A 22660-nucleotide genomic window follows, 5' to 3' on the forward strand; every position below is an offset into this window, starting at 1 on the left:
CCTGGTGGCATTGGTTCTCTCCAAAGAACAAAGGACAAACAATAACATCCCTTATTCAATGTATTTTATTATTTATGAGATTGTAAGCTCCTTGAGGGTAGGAACTTTAAAAAAATTATCTTTTTGCACTTAGCACAATATCTGACAAATAGAGGGCACTAAATAAATGCTTGTTGATCAGTTCTGCCCTTCATTCAAGAAGTATTTATTAAGTGTGTCCAGCACTGTCTAGGTTTTGTATTGGGATTTAAAAAAAAAAAAGATAACTCTTGCACTTAAAAGGTACACAACGATTCTACTCCGAGACTGCAGATTAGGAAATGAATGTTTTTCTCACCGGAAACACAATTAGAAACTATACCATGGTAAATGTAAAAATAAAACTGTGAGATAACATTGTTTTGTTTTCCAATGGTTTCTTTCGTTCTCCTTTTGGGAGTCTTCTGTAGAAAGTGGATGAGATGTGTATCAAAGCACTTTGTAAACCTTAAAGGTAATTTGATTGCTCTCATTATTAAGGACCTCAGTAGCAAAGACCACAGCCAGCCTGTCTAGCCCATACTCACTGGGGGCAGGCATTCCTCCCCTAGGGTTCAGCCTTAAAATTATAAAATTGAAGAAATATTTAATCCAATCCCCTCATTTTAAAGATGAGAAAACTGAGGCCCAAAGAGGGGACAGAAAACTTGCTTAAGACTACGCAGCTCCATAATTTAGGGACAAGACCAGCTGACAGGTCTCCAGAGTCTCAGCCCTAAGCTTCATCGGCCTGAGGTCTTAGGTGAGAGCCTCCGGGCCCCTTCCCCACTTCTTGAGGATGGTGCAGGGGGAAAGGGTGGTGTTAGGGTGCCGCCTTACCCTCAGAATCGTTTTCCACCTCCACGTGAGGTGACCGCATGATAGTAAGGTGGCTTCACCGCCCCACCCCAAAGGTGCTAGTTGCCAGACCAGGAAGTGTGCGCGCAGCCTCTGCCCTGCTCTCCCCAGGGGCAGTGCCGCCTCCTCCGTGCCGCACCCCCGCACACACACACACACACCCGCCCCTCTCCTGTGGCCAGCTGAGGGTGCAGAGAGGGCTCGCTCAGGACACGGCGGCCAGGCGGGGTGAAGCGAGAGGAGAAAGACTAGGAGACGAAAAGGAGGGGGTGGCGGGGCTTTCGCCCTAGCGGCGCTCCCCGCCCCCCCAAGTGGGAGGAGGGCACCTAATGGCGTCCTTGCAACAGAGGGGCTCGGGGGACGAAGGTTTCTCCGAGACCCTGGACGAACTGGATTGGAACTTCACCTACGGGGGTCAGGGCGTGGGCAACGGCTCCCTCTCCAGCTTTTGGTACAATAGAAACCAGGTAAGGCGCTGAGACCATGCGGATCCCTGCCTAGGCAGTTCTCACCTGAGCAGCTCCCACCTGCGCCACTCTCACCTGTGAAGCTCTTCACCTGCCTCACCTTACTTGGACAATTCCTCTCCAACCCGCACTGCTCTCGCCACTGTTTTCCATCACTAGGATCTTCCTTATCTGCGCCCCTCTCAACCTGTGCAGTTTCCTCCTGCGGCGCTCTCACGCGTGCAGAACCCCCCTCCCCCGCGCTGTCACCTGTCTATTCTCACTCTTCCCTCCACTTGCGCTGTTCGCGCCAGTGTTTTCCTTACCCTACATCTCCCTTACCTGCATTCCTCTCATCTATGAAACTCTTACCTTCTCTGATTTGCACATGAGCAATCCACATACCTGCGCTACCTGTGCCTCCCCACCTGCGCCTTTCTTACTTAGCCAGACCCAACCTGCATTGCCCACATTTCTGTGTTCCCCCACCTTCAGGCAGGAGCCTCCAGCGATTCACTCCCTCCCACCCCCAAGCATCTCACTCGGGTCCGAGTAGAGAGAACCACCTACTTCAGGATGCAAGCCACATCACTCAGTCTCCTCCCAAGGCTCCCTTCCCCCCTCCCCCCACCACCACCAACCAGCTTTCTCTGCTGAGGCTGGTTGCCAAATTTCAAAGGAGAAATGGCAAGTTTGGCATAGAGCAGCTCGGCTTATAATTTAGGGCTGGAAAGGACAGGAAATAATTTGTCGCAATGTCCTCCTTTTCTGGAAGAGGAAATAGATACCCAGAGAAGTAAAGTGACTTGCCCAGGGTCACAAAGAAAGTAGCAGAGCCCAGATCTGAACCTAGTCCTCCTGACTCCACACCCAGTTCTGTTTCCATTGCTATACTCTGTTATATAAAATGCATATACATATATGTATGTGATATTATATGTATGAAATCCAGAGAGGAACATAACTGTTTTCTTCCTTGAAATCAGTCAGAAGCAGGTAGATGGAACAGGAGTTAGTGGGACTCTTTGGTCCTGGAGGAAGACCCAAGATCAAATTCAGTCTCAGAAACTTACTAGCTGTGTGACTTTGGAAGAGTCTCTTAACCTCTTTTTATCTCAGTTTCCTCTACTTTAAAATGTATAAATAATAGTACCTACTTAGCCAGCCATGTTGTGAAGATCAAATGAGATATTTGTAATAATCACTTATCACAGTGCCAACCATTTAATAGGTTCTTAATAAATTCTCATTGACTAGGGAAAGCCTATTCCATTCCCCAGTCAGCCAATAAATATTAATTATTACTAGTAAGAGGTGCTTATTATTACCACATAGTAGGTCCCTAATAAATGTTCACTGACTGACTGAGAACTGCTAATTCCCTTCCCCAGAAAGTCATATAAGCATTTATTAAGCACCTACTATGTGGTAATAAACATTTATTAAACATCCATTATGGTACTGGGGTTACAAAGAAAGGCAAAAGATAGTCCCTAACTCTTAAGGAACTCACTATCTAATGCAGGAGACAAGTAGACAAATATATACAAATAAACTATGTACAAGATAAATAGAAAATAATTAGTAGAGGGAAGGCACTAAAAGAAAAGTAAAAGTAATCATTTTTTGGGAAAATGGGTGTCAGGAAAAGTCTTTCTTCCTTATTTCATCTTATGGGAGATGTTTATCCAGTTATTTCTGAAATGTAATTTTCTTTACCCATTTTCCCTATGTCCTTGACTTTCCTTGCAAATCCAACAGTAGTTCCAAGTCTATTCCAAAATTGGCCCCAAGCCACCAATCAAGCTTCTCTCCTTTCAAGCAGGTGAGAAGAGATGTCTCCATTCCTAAAAAGTTAGTCCTTGAAGGGTCTCTCGATATCAATTAATCCAAGTCTATTGGTTCAGAGAAATGAAACAGACATGTGACCAGGAATATCCTGAAGCCAGCTTGAAGGAGAATTAGTTGTTAAATTTTCAGGGTGAGCATTTTTGCCTCAATACCAATCAGGACCTGATTTATTGTTTTGTTAATTGTCTAGACTTAAGAACGTGTTGATAATGCAGATTAAACTTAAAGTTTAATATATTTAACATGCTTTTTTTCTGGGGTGAGTTATTGAATATTTACAACAAAATCCCTACATGTGACCAAAGGGAGATGGGAAGAAACTGCCTCTTTATAGGATAGAATGTGTATAGGTAGAAGGGAACTTTTGTAGTTAAAAGTCTTCATTTTACAGATGAAAAAATTGAAGCCCAGGAAATTAAGATCTGGAATTCCATCTTGACTGTACATTTTATCATTGCTTTCAAATTGGCAGCAAAGCCACTGAGAGAAGCTCCATGTAAAAGTGTTGTTATTCATGTAGCATTTTCCTTCATTATCTCCCAGACCATGACTTCCTTCTCTCTAAGTGGGAAACCTATGTTCATGGTGCAATGATTCAGCTCTTTTAGGCTTTGTCCCCTTCTGTCTTCTGGAAAACATTGTTAACTTTAATAACCCCAGTGTGAGCAGGAACTAAATACCTTATTGGATTGGAGAAGGGCTTAGAGGTTTCCATTTATTCTTGGACTCAGAATGGTGACAAGCCTTGTTTATGTGGCACATCTTAACTCCACCAAAAGGTGTCACAGAGAATAAAACATTATCATTTTATGTTTATTATATTATATAAGACCATATTTGGACCTGAAAAGAATTTTAGAGAACATCTAGACCAACTTCCTCATTTGACAGTTGAAGAAACTGAGGTTTGAATAGGTTGTCACCAAACCAGCAAACATTTATTAAGTCCTTACCATGTACCAAGCACTGTTCTGGTTAAATTACTTATCCATGGTTACACAATTAGTAAGTGTAAGAGACAGGACTTAAACCCAAGTGTTCCTGACTCCAAGTCCATTTGGATAGATCTTGATACTTTCTTCTGGATTTCTTATCTCATCCAAAGAAAAATGACTATAAATATAATAATGATTATTATTTTTACAAGCATTTACATAATGCTTTAAGGTTTGCAAAATACTTTACAAATATTATTTAATATTATTTTATTCTCAAAAATCCTAGGAGATTAATACTATTTATTATTTCCATTTTATAGATAAGGAAACTGAGGCACAGAGAGATTTTTTTTTAAATGATCAGCCTTCAGATGCTTAAATGTATGGGTCAGAATTTGAATTTAGGACTTCCTGGCCCCAAGTTCAATACTGTTTACTAGATGAGTTTCCTAGTTGACAGCTCTAGGAAGTTGTAACAAAAGAATATGTAATCCTCCCTCTTTATCAGTTCAAAGTCCCCAGCTAAAGGAAGTTCTGCTCTGGCAAAATTCTTTAGCCTCAAATTTCTCTCTTACTCTTCTCGAGGGATGGTCCTCCTCCATTGTCTCCTCCTCCCAACAACATTCCCAATAAGTAGATCCAGACTAGCAAAAACCTAATCTAAAACAAACAAAAAAGAAGGTCAACAGACCTTCTCTGTGACCTGGAGAAAAGGGCTTCCTTGAGCCTCTGTGGCTAAGGGTAGAAAAGCAAATCCATAACAACCTTGAGGTTTTAGGATTAGGATGGCTACAACAGCACAGTGATGGTTGCTGATATTTGATGCCTCATAGACCCACCCAGCCTTGGTCTTGGTGTACTTGGTCCTTGCTCCTTATGGTGGCTGCCTCTACTAGTATTTCTGCTCTCCCAGCTCCATGTGGCTCTTTGCAGTCTTCCCCTCTCTAGCTGAGCTCATTTTCTACAACATCAAAAGCTGTGTTTGTCCTCTGGTCTGTCTCCTGCATGGACCCACTTGAATCAACTGTCTCTAGAATTGTCCCCCTCTCTCTAAGAATCATCTATGAGAGGGACCAGTAATTTGCTTGACCAATGGTATTGTTCCCTTTTAAATTGTCTTAAGAACCATAACGCCTGCCTGTGTTTTTTACAGTTAGTTAAATCCCTCAGTATAGGCCCTTACATTGGGTCCTAGGCTTTTCCAGATCTTTTTTGTAGGTAAGACTCAGGAATCAGCTGGTTATCACAGTGGGAATCACAGAGTCTTAGAGTTGGAAGGGACATCAGTGATTTCCTAGAACAACCTGTACCAGGAAAAGAACCTTTCTACATCCATACTCAATGAGTAGCCATCCAAAATTTGCTTGAAGAAAATGACCAGTGAAGAACTCACTACCTTACAAAGCCAGTCCATTTTGCTTCTCATTGTTAAATAGTTTGAAAGCTATCAGGGATTAAATGTAACATTTTTCACCTTCATACTCTTCACCTTGGTTCTGCTATCTGGAGGCCAATAGAAATAACCATAATGCCTCATTCATGTGTCAACTATTTAAATATACAAAGATAGCAGTGTTAATTTGTACACTTCCCTAATCCTGGAAACTATGCCTCTTCTAATGCTGTCCAAGGTTGCATTGGCCTTTTGGGGCTATATATTGCACATTAAGCTTGTAGTCCACTAAAAACCCCAGATCGTCTTTATACAAACTGCTGATTCTCCCATACCATACCTGTGAGGATTTATTTTTAAATCACTTCCATCCTTATTAAATTTCATGCCAATTGAGTCAGCACAATGTTCTTGCCTGAAGAAATATTTTTGGATCCTTCATCTGTTGCCCATAAGGCAACTAGGTATCTTAGAAAGGGATACATACTGGCTGAATGACCTTGGGCAATTTGATTAACTCTACTTTGCCAGTAATCCCATTGCTGACTTTCAAAGCAGAAGGAGTGGATTGCTCTTCATCTGGCAGGAAGATGGATCAGATAATGTAGGGTTTGAGGTGGATATAGAGGACACTTACTGATCAGAATAGAATGATCCCAAATCAGAACCAAAACTAAGTGGTATGGGTTCTGGGCATGGTCTCTGTAGGATCAGAGAGTTAGAGATGGAAAAGATCATTGAGGGGATGGATTCCAATCCCCTTCATCTTGAAGATAAGGAAATGATAAGAGAATAGTTGAAGAGACTTAGTGTTTGAGGCAGAATTTGAATCCAGATCTTGACTCCTAAGGGTTCAGCTACTGATACATCCCTCTCTTTGATTACCTTCCAATTACTCTGTATTATTATTTGTTAATGTCTCTAGTTATTTGCTTGTAGACTCCTCTATTGGCATGTAACCTTGAAGACAAAGACTTTTTGTTTCGTATAGTCAGGGTTTAGCACCTTGCCTGGCAGATGGTTAATACTTAATAAATGTCTGTTGACTTAAGACTGCCCACAGCAGCTAGCCATATGGTATGAGACAGTAACAATATTTTGGGGGGATTTCTAAAGTATTGCTAGTTTTGAACTATCACCCTTACCCAATATAGGACAAATCTGAACCATCTTTTTAGTGAGACGTTTTAGTTTTTTACAATTAAATTACATTTTTTTAATTAATAGAATTTATTCCCAGATGTCTCAGCCTTTCCCTCCACTCCCCACACCACAGAAAGCATTAGTTGGCAAACAGATATATGGATTATATCTTTAGTGTTTCCACTTTTCAGTTCATTCTCAAGAGGTGAACATTCACAAGTTAATCTTCAAATATTAAATCTGTAGTTGTACATAATATTCTCTTGATTCTACTCATTTCACTATTCATTATCTCATGAAGTTCTTTCCAAATTTTTGAAGAAGTGATCTGCTCATCATTTCTTATGGTGAAGTAGTATCCCATTACAATCCTATACCACAACTTGTTTATCCATTTCCCAAATGATGTGGACATCCACTTGATTTCCAGTTCTTTACCAACACAAAGAGAGCTGCTATAAATATTTTAGAACACAGATTTTCCCCCTTTTTTACGATATACTTTGGGAATAGATTAGACCCAGCATTGCTAGGTCTAAGGGTGTACTTAGTTTTATAGCTATAGCTTTTAAGGCATAATTCCATGTTGTTCTTTAAAATAATTGAAAAGTTCACCATTCCACCAACAGCGTATTAGTGTCTTCATTTTTCCACACCCCCTCCAACATTTGTTTTAATTTTTTAATAATATCCTCAGTGCCTTTGCAAATTGAAGAGATTGGGGTTTTGTTTGTTTTCCCATTCTAGTGGCTAATAAAAATTTAGTTTTTCCTATTTAGAAAATATCTGAATGTGAACTTCTTTAGATGGAATTGACTCTAGAAAATATTGTGACTTGGTTGAAGTTTATTTGTTGCTTCTTCCTCTTAAATGGGTAGTCTGACAGCCCAGCAGGGCCAAGTATTTCAGGAAGCCCTCTAGGTGCCTTCCCCAACTCTATCCCAGCCCACTCTCAGATGCCAAGATTCCAACAGGTTTCTTAATGCCCAGCAGGCACAGAACATTGGGAACCTTTCTTCTACTATACCTCAGCCCTCATTGTCCAATTCCCACGAGGCACTAATTGACTCTTGCCAGCCCTGCTAACCTTCTAGTCTCTACATTGAAATAGTCTATTTATCAGATCCAGGTGTGATGAATCTTGTGGGCTTGAGACATCCTATTCTGAAGGGTCAGCAGTCTTTGTGAGTAAACCTTTTATGCCCTTAGATGATCAAGAAGGGATTGCGAATATGACTAGAAGCTACCAGGAATTTCCAAGGGTAGCCCTTGGGCTAATCAAATCCTAGAATCATCTTTCAGGGAAAATTTGCCTAATTCATGGTGGATGTAGGAGGGGGCAGGAGAGGAAGAATGGCAATAGAGTCATTTCATACATTGGTTTTGTCTTTGGGTCTTAGGTGCTTTTAAGCTCAGTGTCTTGCATACACACAGTAGATATTTAATTATTTGTTGAATTGGAGTACAGACATGTTGTTCATTCATTTTGGTGTTGTCCAACTTTCCATGACTCCATTTGCAGTTTTCTTGTCAAAAATACTACAATGGCTTGCCATTTTCTCCTTTAGCTTATTTTACATATGAAGAAACTGAGGTGAACAAGGTTAAATTTCTTCTATCTGAAACTAGATTTGAACTTAGGTCTACCTGATTCCAGACTCTGGTGCTCTATCTACTTCAACATCTAGCTGGAGTACAGGCATACTTGAAAGATAATTGTGGGTTCGTTTCTAGACTACTGTAATAAAGTGAGTATCTAAATAAATCAAGTCATATGAATTTTTTAGTTTCCCCATATGTAAAAGTTATGTTTATACTATATTGTAGTCTATTAAGTGTGCTATAGTATTAAGTCTAAAAAAAGTACATACTTTAATAAACACTTTATTGCTAAAAAAAATGCTAACCATCATCTGAACTTTCAGGTAATTAACATCTTTTTTCTGGTGGAGGGTTTTGCCTTATTGTTGATGGTTGCTGATTGATCTGAGCAAGGGTTGATAGAGGATGAGGTAGATGTGGAAATTTCTTAAAATAAGGCAGCAATAAAGTTTGACTCTTCCTTTTATGTATATACTTAGAGGCCATAGTAGGGTTATTAAATGGCCTAGTTTCAACATGGTTACACCTCAGGAAAATAGGAGGCCAAGAAGAGGGAGAGAAATGGGGAAACAGTCATTCAGTGAAGCAGTCAGAGTATACATATCATTTATCTATTAAGCTCATCATCTTATATGGGTACGGTTTGTGACACCACAAAACAATTACAATAGTAACACCAAAAATCACTGATCACATATTGCCATAAAAGATAGGAAAATAATGAAAAATTTCAAAATATTTTGAGAATTACCAAAATCTGACACTGTGACTGGATGTGGCACGGACAGATTGGCTTGATGCAGGATTGCCCCAAACCTTCAATTTGTAGAGAAAAAAACCTGCAGTATCTGCAAAGTGCAATAAAGAGATGTGCAATAAAACAAGGTATGCCTGTACTGGATTATAATAAAAATCCACATGTGGCAAGGATGAAAAAAGAGAATTTTTCAAAGGGTTTGAATTTTTTAAAAATGAAAGCAAAATGGTACCAATCTTTTAGAAGTTACATTTCACTGAAAAAGAGGTTTGAAAGCATCCCATCTAGGTAAAAGAGGGTTGGTTTATAAATCCACTGTACATGCAAGCACTTATTATTGTTAAAAAAATAAATTTTTGTCTCTCTGCTATGTCCATGTCTTCTGGGAAGACAGAAATGTATAAATTGCTCAAAACAGAAAAAAAGGCTTTAGTAGCATCTTTTGTCACAAGAACATGCAAATAGGCGAACAGAGAGAGGATGATGTCTGGTTCTTTCTATTTCCTTTCATCATACTTCAGCAAAAGCCATTTTTAGAGACCTTTTTTTTTTACACTGATTTTACATTCTATGTGCCAGGTTTGACATTTTCCCTTTACCAATTTTTTCCCCCAGAAGATTTCTGAATACATTCTTGGGCAACCAGGAAAGGAAAATAAAAGATTATTTAGAAGCAACTGAATCCAAGCTTCTGTTGATCATTAGAATCCCACGATACTTGTTACAGGAATAGAGCAGGCAGCCTCCAGTAAATTGGCCAGCTTCCAGCCCAGAATTTTTATTTCTGCCTACCTGTTAGTCTTCTTTGTAGTGTGGTACAGGGATCTTTACCTTGCATTCTAACTAGTTTTTCATAGGTCTGCTTACTTGCTGAATTCCAAAGCTGGATAATAGTGGTATTTTTAATTCATTTAGTTTCCTGATGAAATGTCAGCTCTTCATTCCAGTAACTGCTTCTTAAAATGCCATAGGCTCCCTTTGTAAGGAGCTTTTTCTTCCCAAAGCCTGTTGGAAGATATAGGTGAGGAAACAAATGCCCAAAACAAATCATCACAGGATTGTAGAATCTTTGAGCAGAATGGGAATCTCAGAATCTATGTTGTCTAGCCCGTTCTTGGAAAATCAATCAGAGAAATCAAAGAATTTCAGGAAACCAAGGAGGATTTTATAAATTACTTGTTCTAGTTCTCTTATTTTTATTGTTATTCAGTCATTTTTCAGACTCTTCTGACCCCATTTGGGGCTTTCTTTGCAAAGATACTGGGGGACTTTGCCATTTCTTTCTCTAGCTCATTTTACAGATGAGGAAACTGAGGCAAACAAGGTTAAAATACTTGCCCAGCATCACAAAACTAATAAGTGTCTGAGGTCAGATTTGAACAAATGAACATGAGTCTTCCTGACCACTGTGCTGTCTAGGTGTCCATGGGGGAAAAAACCTAATAACAAATAAGAAAATAACTCCTTCACTCTCCCTAAGTCTACATAGTTCATTAGTGGCAGAACCAAAAGTAGGACTCAGCAATGCCAGCCACTCAGACCAGTGCTCATTGCTTCACATTCTAACATTCTAGTTAATAAATCAGCAGATATGTATTATGTACCTACTATGTATCAGACAATGTGCTTGGCACTAGAAGTACTGTTCTAAGTGCTTTTTAAAAAATGGTACATTAGGAATTAGAAATTCAATTGTGTTCTTGTCGCTACCATTAAATCTGTTTCTTTTAAAACTGTCATTTAATCTCTTACTGCAGCAAAATGGGTTCTTGGTGGAATACTTTTTAGATCTCTTTCCAGGCTATAAAGACTACCATGATGGTGATAAAACAGATCCTTATTCAGAGCAATAAAGCAGGATGAAATAGAAGATGGAAGATTGGCCTTGGAGTAAGAAAGTTTTGCATAGATGAATGAATGAATGAATGAATGAATGAATGAATGAATGAATGAATGAAAGAAAAAGTATTTAGTAAGTGTGTGGTGGCTAGATTGCATAATGGATAGAGTGCAGGGTCTGAAATCATGAAGATGAGTTCAAATTCAGCTTCGGACACTTACTACCTGGGTAAGACTAGAGCAAGCAGCCTTTCTGGGCAAGTCACTAAATCCTCTCTACCTCAGTTTCTTCATCTATAAAATGAACTGGAGAAGGAAATGGCAAACTAATCCAGTATCTTTGCTGAGAAAACCCCAAATGGGACCACAAGGAATCCAACATGACAGAAATGACTGAATAACATAGTTATGATAAATACTACACTCTGCACTGGTGATACAAATAGAAAGAAAGGAGCTCAAATTCTAATTGAGGGAAACAACAAATAAAATTAATTTTAGCTACAAGGGCAATGGAAAGACTCGGACATTATATAGTTAATATGACAGTGGAGAGGACAATGGGAAATAGAGGCCAGTCAGATGATAAGACGTAGAAGATCCTAGGAGATAATGTGTCAAGGCACAACTGATGGGTTCCCCCATCTTGTCAGAAAGAATGTGGAAGGGGCAGCTAGATGGTTCAATGGACAGACAGACAGGCCTAGAGATGGGAGGTCCTGGGTTCAAATATGGCTTCAGGTACTTCCTAGAAGTATGAACCTGGCCAAGTCACTTAATCTCCATTGCCTAGCCCTTACTCCTCTTCTGCCTTAGTACCAATATACAGTATTGATTTTAAGATGGAAGGTAAGGGAAAGAAAAAAAGGAAGGGAGGGAGGGAGGAAGGAAGGAAGGAAGGAAGGAAGGAAGGAAGGAAGGAAGGAAGGAAGGAAGGAAGGAAGGAAGGAAGGAAGGAAGGAAGGAAGGAAGGAAGGAAGGAAGGAAGGAAGGAAGGGAAAAAGGAAGGTAAAAGAGAAAGGAAGGAAGGAAGAGAGTGAGAGAGAGAGAAAGAGAGAGAGAGAGAGAGAGAGAGAGAGAGAGAGAGAGAGAGAGAGAGAGAGAGAGAAAGAGAGAGAGAGAGAGAGAGAGAGAGAGAGAGAGAGAGAGAGAGAGAGAGAGAGAGAGAGAGAGATAGTCATGAAGAGCCCGGGCAAAGGGGCAAAGGCAAAAAGAAGAGATCCCCAATGGTGGTGGCTCTGTCTGGTTGTTTCCATTGATGTGGGGACAACCTAGGGCCAGGGAAATTGGATAGAGTGTCCTCCCTACACTAGGTGTGTAATCCTGGGCAGGACATTTAACCTCTTAATACCCTAGGCAATACTTAAAACTATGCCAAAAATTGCTTATCTGCATCAGTAAAAAGATTTTTCCATACTGGGAGGAAACTCCCCATGCTGATAAAATGACAGGTTTGGGCTAAAGTAAAAGCAACATTCTTTAAAAAATTTCCAAAATCAATATGGAAACTAAAGTAATCTAGCTAGTACTGAAAAAACTTTCTCAGGAATAGGACCGCATTTCAACAAAGTTGGATATAAACATCTTTCTATAAAAACAAATCTCATTTTCCCAGTGACTTCTATTACAAAATCATAGTTGTGTTCCACAGAGAAGGAAAAGTCTGTCGATATTCTGATTTGAAACTTTTGATGAGGAATGGGATCATGTTGCCAGCCTGAGGCTCTTTGGGCATCATGGTAACTTAACAATGCCATGGCTGCTGAAAATCATTGTCTACACCATCATTTTTCCTCCCCCCTTCTCTCTGTTTCTATTTCTTATTTCAACAAAAGTCTCATCCTGATGCCTTCTCAAGGTATAGATGGCACTGTATGTGTTCTATATGGGCAACTCGTTATTTACATGCTGACTCCTCCACCAAAAGGTGAACTCCTTGGGGTCAGAGACTATTTAGAACAATGTCAGAACACATAGTAAGTGCTTCATGGATGTTTGGTTTTGGCTGACTGGTAGTGACTAAAATAATCTTACTAGTTCTGGAAATGTATTCTCTAGAGTAGAACTCTGTAAAGTCCCTCTTGTGTGGGAAGGGCTTCCTCTTGCCTCTTGGATATAATGAAAACTATTCCATTTGACTTTTAAAGTCCTTCACAACCTAGCAACCTACCTTCCAGTCTTGTTATACCAAATTATTCCATCAATCTGTCTCATCTCTGTTCTTCATACAGAGATCCCATCTCCCATTTCTCTATCTTTGTGCTGGTGTCATCTGTGCTGGAATGCACTCCCTCCTTCCTTCCCATTATGGATTCCCTTCAAAATAAAGCACACACATCTTCATGTATACAGACCTTTCCCAATCCCTCCCTCCCTAACTCCCTTGTATTTAAGTATAATTTATTTAATATTTTTTCTGCATGTATTTACATATACAAATACACATATAAATCTGAACATATATAAATATATGTATATATATTAAAAACCCTCTCCCCTCCCTTTATATTTTATCTCCAGTGGCTTATGTCTCGTTCCTAATATTTAGGAGACATTTTTAAAAAAATACTTGATGATTGTCTGAAGAGATCTTTAACTATTCAAAAGAGTTTAAACTATCCACAAAAGAAAGAAACAATTAGATGAAAAATGTCTACACTACAAATCATAATGCATAATTGGAAGGAAAACCTAAAAATCCATTTGTCTATATATATAATAAAATAGATATGGTGTTTGCATATTAGTTTCATGCATATTCAATTTAGTGTATAGATGTATAGGGCATAAGGTATATATAGTATGTATGTGATTTTTATGTACACATATAACATTATGTGCTATGTTGTTTTACACATAATTCATGTGTTCACACATAAGTAAATAATATAACACATATGCTATAGAAACTATATTGTATGTTATGTGTGTGATAGATATGAAGATATGATATATTCTACATACACATAAAATATATTCTCATGTTATGTATATGTAAAACACACAATATATAAATAATGTCATCCATATGCCATGTTATATATACAAAATATATCACATGTGTACTGTCACACACGTGGTATATATGCCATAACATGTGTGCCACAACATATATATGTCATATACATGTGATATTATATAGGTTATATTGTTTATGAATAAATCTATCTATGAAAATACCATATATATTTTATATTTCTATATAAACTAATGGACAAGATCTCTAGGTTATCCCTGTAATTAGATAGCACAAATGAACAATGAGTTAGGCTCAGAATTAAACAGAAGGAATTAAGTTTATTCTGTTTGGCCCCAAAGGGCTAAGCCAGGGACAGTAAGTAGAAATTGCAGAGAGACAACTTTAGACTTGAAGTCAGACAAAATTTCTTGCTTTGAAAGGTAGTGAGCTCCTCCATGTTGGAGATTTTCAAGTAGAGACAAGATAACTATTTGTCAGGTAGGTTACAATGGAGATGGATTCTTTTGGCATATGGGTTTTGGACTAGATGGTTATTTGATCCAGTGTAATAATTAAAATTCCTCTTGGAGACATAGAAATTTTATAATTATTTATTAGTTAAAGAGAGAGAAAGAGAGCCAAGAAAAAAATTACCAAGTCATCTTCAACTACCATAGTCTCCCGGCAATGCTACTTCTCCAGTGCTGGATTCAGCCCATTTACCAGCTCTAACATGGGAAAGATAAGATCAGAGACTGCTGGGCACAGTGAGGGGAGTTCTCACTCATGATGATTATTTCAAGAAAAGACCTTGAGCTCCCACTTGGCCCATCTCTTATAAAGCTAATGACATCACACCTACGTGGCATTCCTTGATTGGACAGTCTGCGTCATGTGTTCTGACATCCAGGCATGTAATCATGCCATGCTAGTCACTATGCCATACCTCATGCAAGGGGCTTCTGTCAGCCCATTCAGAAAGTCAGGGCTTCAGTTGGCCATGCAGTCTCCCCCTCACATGCCTTGGCATTCTTTCTTAATGCACATGTGCCTGGTAATGGGCTATATTTTTATGTTAATTTCACATAATACCCCCTATGATTTTTTGGGAGTCCAGCATATTGTCTTCCCACTTTTGATTTTAGGAGAATAACATGCTAGTCTCCCAAAAGAATCATTCCATGATATCTAATCAATTTAGGATTGTCTTACTAGGTACATAAGGGCATGAAAAATATTGTACACTTCATGGAGAGTATAACTACAATTTGGGTAATTAAAAGAAAGAAAAAAAGTGATTGATAGGCACATTGACAAGGACCATTAGGGGACATTCCCCTTTTTGTCATGAGTTTTATATTCAGGATAAATTAATGACACATGGGAATAACAAAAGTGGATGGAGGGTTCAACCCCCCCCCCCCCCAGGTCAGGTCATTATATCCAAAGACTCACTCAGAGCCTCATAATGTAGTTTTTGATTTCTGGAAACATTCTCTATTTCTGTCATCTTTGTAGTCCATTTGGTCCTTATAGTATCTTCTCCAAGAGACCTGCTTTCTTGGTCCAGGTTATTGACTATATCTTTTCCTAAAATTGCTTTAAAAAGATCTTGGGCTTTGGACTTTTAGGATAATAACACACCAGTATCTCACCAGTGTTGTTATATGGCTGCAGTACATGGAACACAATAATGTATGGAGAATTAAAAATGAGAATAACACAGAGGGCAAGGGAGAAGTTCATAGGTGTGAGCAGGCTGAAATATATAACAAATTGAAAACTTCCAAGAAGAACAGAGGTAAAGAGTGTCATCTTTATAATTGTCTGGTCACATAGGGGGGATAAGAGTTTACAAGTGGACAGTCCAAGTGCTCCACTGGCATTTTTGTGATGTTAGGAAGAAGTGAAGATGGCTTCCAGGACACTGATCCCCCTATGGCAAACTTTTGAGGAGGACATCTCTCAGGATGGGCAAGAATGGGTTGTAATCTGCATTACTGGAGAGAACGTCAATATCGTTGAGATATCATCCATATCCATATCATTGAATTCACAAATCATTTGAATCTTTGCTTCTGGAAGCAAATCAGTTATTGTTATTGGGAGATACTAGTGAATTGGTCATTCAACCAATGTTTATTAAGTGCCTACTATGTGCAACCTACCCTATGTCAGACACTTGCACAAAGATGAGATTCTCCATTGTATTTTTAATACAACTGGACAATCATATATCAGATATATTATAGTGGGGATTCTTGGGCATGAGTTGGAATAGATAGTCTTAAACTGTGTCCTTCTCAGACTCTGTTCCTGCAATAACTGTACAGTATTAATAGAGGGGAAACTAGCAAAGGCTGTGATACTTCTCTTATGAAATAAATATTTTAAGAAAATATAATGGGAAAATCCATATTAATAAAAAAGGAACCTGGCAGATTGTAGCCTAGATTTTTTTAAATTTTAATTTTAAAATATTTTTCCATGTTTACATGATTCATTTTCTTTCCTTCCCCACTCCCAGAACTGACAAGCAATTCCACTGGGTTGCACAAATGTTATCACTTGATACCTATTTCCATATTATTCATTTTTGCTATAGAGCAATCTTTTAAAGCCTAAACCCCAAATCACATATGTATGATTAAGTGATGTAATATGTTTTTCTTTTGCATTTCTACTCCCGTAGTTCTTTCTCTCAATGTGGTTAACATTCTTTCCAATGAGTCCTTTAGGAGTGTCCTGGCTTGTTGCATTGTGTAGCCTAGATTTTAAATGGGAAAGATAATCTTTCCACCAAAGACTATCCTTTAAAAAATGAAAAAAGACCAAGTGGTCTAATTGCTTGTTAACCTATTTTCTAGGAAGTACATCAGATATGTAGTGTATTAGAAAGAGGATGTAAAAAATCTCCCATTTCTGACTTTCCAGCCTTATCTCACATTACTCTCCATATTATCCTGTTTCTGCTGGTCAGAGAACTCATTTGAGCTCTATTTCAGGGTTGGGGATACAGTGCTACTCTTGGTATAATGACAAAGAAACACTTTTCCCAGAGAACGAGTGGGGTGGAGGCAGAAAAATTGTCAACTGAGAGTCATGAGTTCAAACCACTGAAGCTTAATCAATGCCTCCAAATTGTAAGAGGAGCTTGCCTCTTTGGCTTACCAAGTCTTTTCATGAAGAAATAACCACGAGGATTTAAATTAAATCTCTTCCAGTTACAAGGTCAATAACTTGAAGATATACAGAACAGGATCACAAAATCGGGGCTTGCTAAGGTTGGTGGCCAAGGATGCTGGAAGGTTTCTATGACCTTGGGCATGGGTACCTACCCCATAAAGAAACTGGAATAATTTTGAAGACATCAAGGAAAAAAGCTATTTCCAAATTTGTGACAGATTCAGTTTGCCTAACCCTTTTGTGATCATTGAGCCCTGACTTTGGACAAGAGCATGACTTAGCCTACAGTTTCCTCTGAAGGGTAGTGTGTTTACACAAAGAATCACAGCCAAATAAGAAAAGTTACTTACAATAGGGAAGATGGACCTTTCAAACTTCATTGCCCTGATAGAAGGAGGTTTAACGTGCTTTGATATCTCTGCTGGCTTCCAAGAGAATCAGCTACAAAAGAACAGATCAGTCAAGCAAACATTAGACAAAATGTTCTCTATTTATTCCTTATCTGTTTCTTTCAGACTCTGTCTCTTCCTCCTACCCCACTCACCAAACCACCCAATGTGATCAGAAAAAGGAGAACTAATTCTACAGTATACTGGTAATACTGTTAGGATCTGCAACTTTGACTACTGGGATCCTATGATCTCTTTCAGATACGTCCAAGAACGGTTCAGAAGATAATGTCAGAGAAACAGCTGTTTCTGGCTACATGATGTTACATTCTATCTTCTCAAAACTTTAGGCATTCTATAGTCTACTATAGCACTGAAGACCTTTCTAGGGACACACAAGCAGGAGAACACAAACACATAGGAATACTCACCTAGGAATAACAAGCCCTTGAAATCAGATTATTTCACCACAGAGAGATCTCACCATCTGGCACTTCTGCCAAAAGAATCAATGTTGGGCAGCCATAGAATGGGCCAGTTTCACAAATACCAGCCTAGACAATTCTTTGCTTCTCCCTGAGGAGAGAGGGAATGCCTGATAATGTCCTCAAAGATGTTACCCTCAGCATCTGTTTGTTTCTCCCATAGCTCTGCTGCCCAGGATTCTTACTGTAGTAATAAGTACTATACTTCACTCATCTTCTGGATGGTTAGTTACCCCTTTGATGAGCTATAGCTATTATTGTAAGTGTTATTAGACATGTGCCACACTCCAGCCAAACTAGACGATGTGCCAGCTCTTATAAATGTCTGAGGAATTCCTGGATCCTGGCCTTTGTTCAGTCTGTTGTTTATCTCTGAAACATCTCCCCCTCTCCCTCCTCTTGCTCCCCTCCTCTGACCAAGTTTTACCTTCCAAAATCCCATCCATCTTTTGAGGTTCACATAAAATGCTCTTTTCCATGAAGTTTTAAGTGATTTTCCTATCTTCTACGGTTAGAAATTTTCATTTCTTCCTCCAGCCTTAGAGCACTTTGCACCTCTCATGTTCTACACCATAGTTGTTGAAAACCCATTTTATATTTGTTATATACTATTCTACTGCACAAAAATTTTTCCTTGGTGTCTCACTGTGCTTGGCCACCATCTTGGCATCTTGGTGATTTTACCATAACCTCTGATAGATTCTACTAAGACTGCAAGTCTTTAAGTAGGACCTGTCTAGAGGAACTCAGGTGCTTACTGGCTATATGACTTTGGGCAAGTCACTTAACCCTGTTTACCTCAGTTTTCTTATCTGTAAAATGAGCTGGAGAAAGAAATGGCAAACCACTTCAATATCTTTGCCAACAAAATTCCAGATGGGGTCATGAAGATTTGGACAACTCAAACAACTGGATAACAACTACATGTCTGCTAAGGACCACTCTCACTAAGCTCAGAGAAGCTTACTACTAGTTAACCACAGGATCTTTTGGCCACAACAACTCTCAAAGGTTAACTCCTAAGTTATAAAGGAATTATGATCTGTCCAAAGAAGGGACAAAATCTTAGATGTTTGAAGTTGACCTCCCCCCCCCCCAGTCCCTGCACTGACCACCAAGCAGAAGAAAGACCTAGACATCTGTTTTCCTGCCTCAGTGAATCTTATCCAACCTGTACCATTTCTATCATCTTGCAGAGATTAGGGACCAAATCTACATTGTTTCTCCTTTTGTGAAGGGCATAACAACCTACTGTCCTGTGATGGCTTCATTCATCATCCCTGACTGAAGTGAATAGGGAACCCTTTTTCAGAGATGCTTCAACAGCACATCTATACAGCCACCACAGAATTCATAAAGGATTCCTAGATAGTGTACAAATGATACACAAAGAGACTTTTTGCTTAGAAAGGAACCCCAGGCTCTAATCATTATCATTGTGTTACCCTGTGGTTCACATTGATACTGCATTTTTCATGCCTTGTAGCAATAGCATATTTTGCTTTGGTCCAAATATAGGCCATGATCAAATATGGGCCATCCTTGTAAAACAAGATATCTTTGTAAGAATTTCTATTGGCATTAGTGCATCGTTGGTGGATCTGTGAATTGGTGCAATCATTTTGGAAAGCAATTTGAAATCATGCCCCCCAAAGCAATTAAAATGTCTACTCTTTTTATGTAGAGATTCCAGTACTAGACTTATACCCTAAGAGGGCCATTAATAAGAAGAAAGACCCCATATTTACCAAAATATTTATAGCAGCACTTTTTGTGAGAACAAAGAATTGGAAACAAAGTAGATGCCCATCAACTGGGGAATGACTAAACAAATTGTGGTACAGGAATGTAATAGAATAGTAAGTACTGTGCTATAAGAAATGATGAATGTGATGAATACAGAGAAACATGAAAAAACCTATACTACATAAACCAATGCCGAGTGAAGTAAGCAGGGCCAACAAAACAATTTACACAATCATTACAACAATATAAACAGAAAGAACAATCAAAAAAATCAAAAGCAAATGTTGCAAAATTATAAATAATAAGCATGGCTAGAAAAAAAAAGGGAAATGAGAAGACATTCCCATCCCTTTACAGACATGGGATGTCCATATGTATTTTACTTTGCACATATTTTCAGACTTTTGATGCATTTATTGGTTATGCAGATTTCCACCCCCTTCTTTTGTTTTATTCTTTTGTTTTTAAAAATACTATCTATTATATGGTACAGTCTTCTGGAAGTAAGGAGAAGGTTACTGGAGAAAATTATAGTAATGTAAAAACTAAAAGACATCAATTTAAAAAATTATTTGAAGGAAAAAAAAAAGAAAAACCAATCCCAACCAGAATGTTTCTATATTGGAATTTCTAAGTGTACTGAAAATTACTACCTATTTGGTTCAGTGGTTAAAATGCTAGACTTGGAGTCAAGAAGACCTGAATTCTGTTCTAGTTTCAGACACTGGCTGTATGACTTTGGCTAAGTCACTTAACTTCTTCCTGCCTCCATTTTTCTCCTCTTTAAAGTGGGAATGATAATAACATTTATCTACCAAAATTATTGTGAGAATTTAATGATTATATAAATACATTAATTCATATTTCTAAATGATAATTTAATAATAAAGCAATGTTGTAAGTATAATAAAAATGATGCAATATTGTAAAATGCTTTGCAAACCTTAAAAATGGTATAATTGCTAGCTATTATTACATTATTTTCTGGATCTGTGGTTTCATGGGTTTAGGAAACTTTGATGGAGATGGACAGTTTTTGTTTTGTTTTTAACAACCAAAATATACCTAGGAGAATGAGAGATTAAGTGTCCTGTCTTGGGTCACCTAGTCAGTGTGTGTCAGAGGCAGGAAGTGAACCCAGGGCTCCCACAAGCCTCAGACTAGTTCTTTTCTCACCACATCACCCTACCTCTCTTTCCCATGGATATGAAAATTGCTACTTCAGTATTTCAGCTCTGAAGATGCTCCTCTGCCACCCACGAGGATTATAGATGTAGATTCCTTTATATGTCTTAAGTAGTAGGTTTGATTAATTGCTGTGACTGAAAAAAAAAAGCTATCAAACTTTAGGTGATGAGCATCTCTGAAAACCCTTAGGTTGGTCTGTAGACAACACACACACACCATCCATTGCTGTGCCATGCTCAAAACCTCTCTAGCTTGGAAGAGCCTGCCCGAGCTTGCATTCTATGGAACAAACTTCCAAGAATACTGGGTATTTCCAAGCCACATTAAGGCAACATACAATTGCGACATTTAAAACACTGGCTTCCTTTGCCTCAGTTTCCTCATCTGTAAAATAATCTGCAGAAGTAAATGGCAAACTATTACAGGATCTTTGCCAAGAAAACCCTAAATGGGGCCACAGTTGGGTGCAACTGAAAAATGACTCAACAACAACTAAATTTTTTCCCTAAAACTAGATATGTAGCTTTTGCAATATGGAAAAGTCATAGCAACATAGCAGATTAGCTAGGATACAGGGAAATGGGCATATTTATGATCATTAGCCAATACAATCTGCTCTTGACCTTTCTTCTCCACTCTACGCCTCCTCCCTCAATGATCTCACTCATTCCCGTGGCTTCAATTATCACCTCCATGCAGATGAAACTCCATTCTCTTTCTCTGCCCTCAGCCTCTACTCAGAGCTCTGTCTTCTATTTACAACTGCCTATTGAGTATCTCCATCTGGATGTCCCAAGCTGAACTCATTGTCTTCCTTGCAAAACTTGATCCTCCTCCTAATTTCTCTAATTCTTTTGTTGAAAACACCCTCCTCTCAGGCAAATAGACTCAAGTCATCTTTGACTCTTTTCTTTTTCCTCGCCACTCATCTTCCATCAGTCCATTATCAGGCATTTATTAAGCACTTACTGGGTGCTAAGGCACTGTGCCAAGAGCTCATGGGATACCATGATAAAAGTGAAACAGGCTCCTGTCCTCAAGGGGTACCCCTACAAATATGTAACATAAAGCCTCTTTTTTGTTGTTTTTTTGTTCAGTTGCAACTGACTCTTCTTGACTTCTTTTGGGATTTTCTTGGCAAAGATAATGGAATGTTTTTCTGTTTCCTTCTCTCCTTCATTTTAAGGAAAGGAGGCAAACTACTTTAAGTGACTTGCCCAGGGTCACATAGTTGGGAAGTGTCTGAGGCCAGAGTCTTCCTGAATCTAGCCCTGACCTTCTATCTACTGTATGACCTAGCTGCCTTGCACAATAAATATGGCTAAGGAGGTAATTTGGGGAGGGAGAGAACTAGAATTTGTGAGGGATCAGGGAAAGCTTCACATAGGTGATCACATCAGCTTTCAAGGGTTGGCAATTCTGCTTCCTCTTAATTTATATCAATCTACCCTTCTTAGCTCCCATTTCAGTCACCTTGGTCAGATCCTCACCCCTTCTCACCTAGATTATTTTTTTAAACCCTTACCTTCCATTTTGGAATCAATACTGTTCATTGGTTCCAAGACAGAAGAGTAGTAAGGGCTAGCCAATGGGGGTTAAATGACTTGCTCAGAGTAACAGAGTTTGGAAGTGTCTAAGGTCAAATTTGAACCCAGGACCTTCTGTCTCTAGGCTTGGCTATCTATCCACTAAGCCACTCAGCTGCCCCTTCACCTAGATTATTATTATTAATATTCTCTTACCTGATCTCCCTGCCTCCTCATTCTCTACCATTTCCAATTTATCCTTAATTCACACTGTTGAGCAGAACATTTTCCTAATGCACTATTTGGAATGTATCGTTTCCTTACTTAAAAAAAACT

The 22660-nt window shown here is 38.8% G+C and overlaps 1 protein-coding gene and 1 long non-coding RNA gene across 3 annotated transcripts in view; one reads left to right on the forward strand and one right to left on the reverse strand.

Moving 5' to 3' along the window:
* The first annotated feature begins 947 nt into the window (after nt 1-947).
* NIPAL2 (NIPA like domain containing 2) overlaps nt 948-22660 on the forward strand; it is a 135180-nt gene continuing 113467 nt past the window's right edge. Inside the window, exon 1 of one of the 2 annotated variants that reach the window (XM_001379874.5) lies at nt 948-1343. In XM_001379874.5, coding sequence (XP_001379911.2) covers nt 1206-1343 — 138 coding nt within the window. In that variant the 5' untranslated portion in view covers nt 948-1205. The remainder of the gene's footprint in view (nt 1344-22660) is intronic. The other variant, XM_007488152.3, reaches the window with a different exon arrangement.
* Nucleotides 9416-14623, reverse strand: LOC103103732 (uncharacterized). The gene is made up of 3 exons (XR_001629086.2): nt 14459-14623; nt 13016-13161; nt 9416-10011 (listed from the first exon to the last, which is right to left on the reverse strand). It is a non-coding gene; the product is annotated as an uncharacterized LOC103103732 (long non-coding RNA).

Source organism: Monodelphis domestica, chromosome 3 (assembly GCF_027887165.1).
Source record: "Monodelphis domestica isolate mMonDom1 chromosome 3, mMonDom1.pri, whole genome shotgun sequence".
NCBI lineage: Eukaryota > Metazoa > Chordata > Mammalia > Didelphimorphia > Didelphidae > Monodelphis > Monodelphis domestica.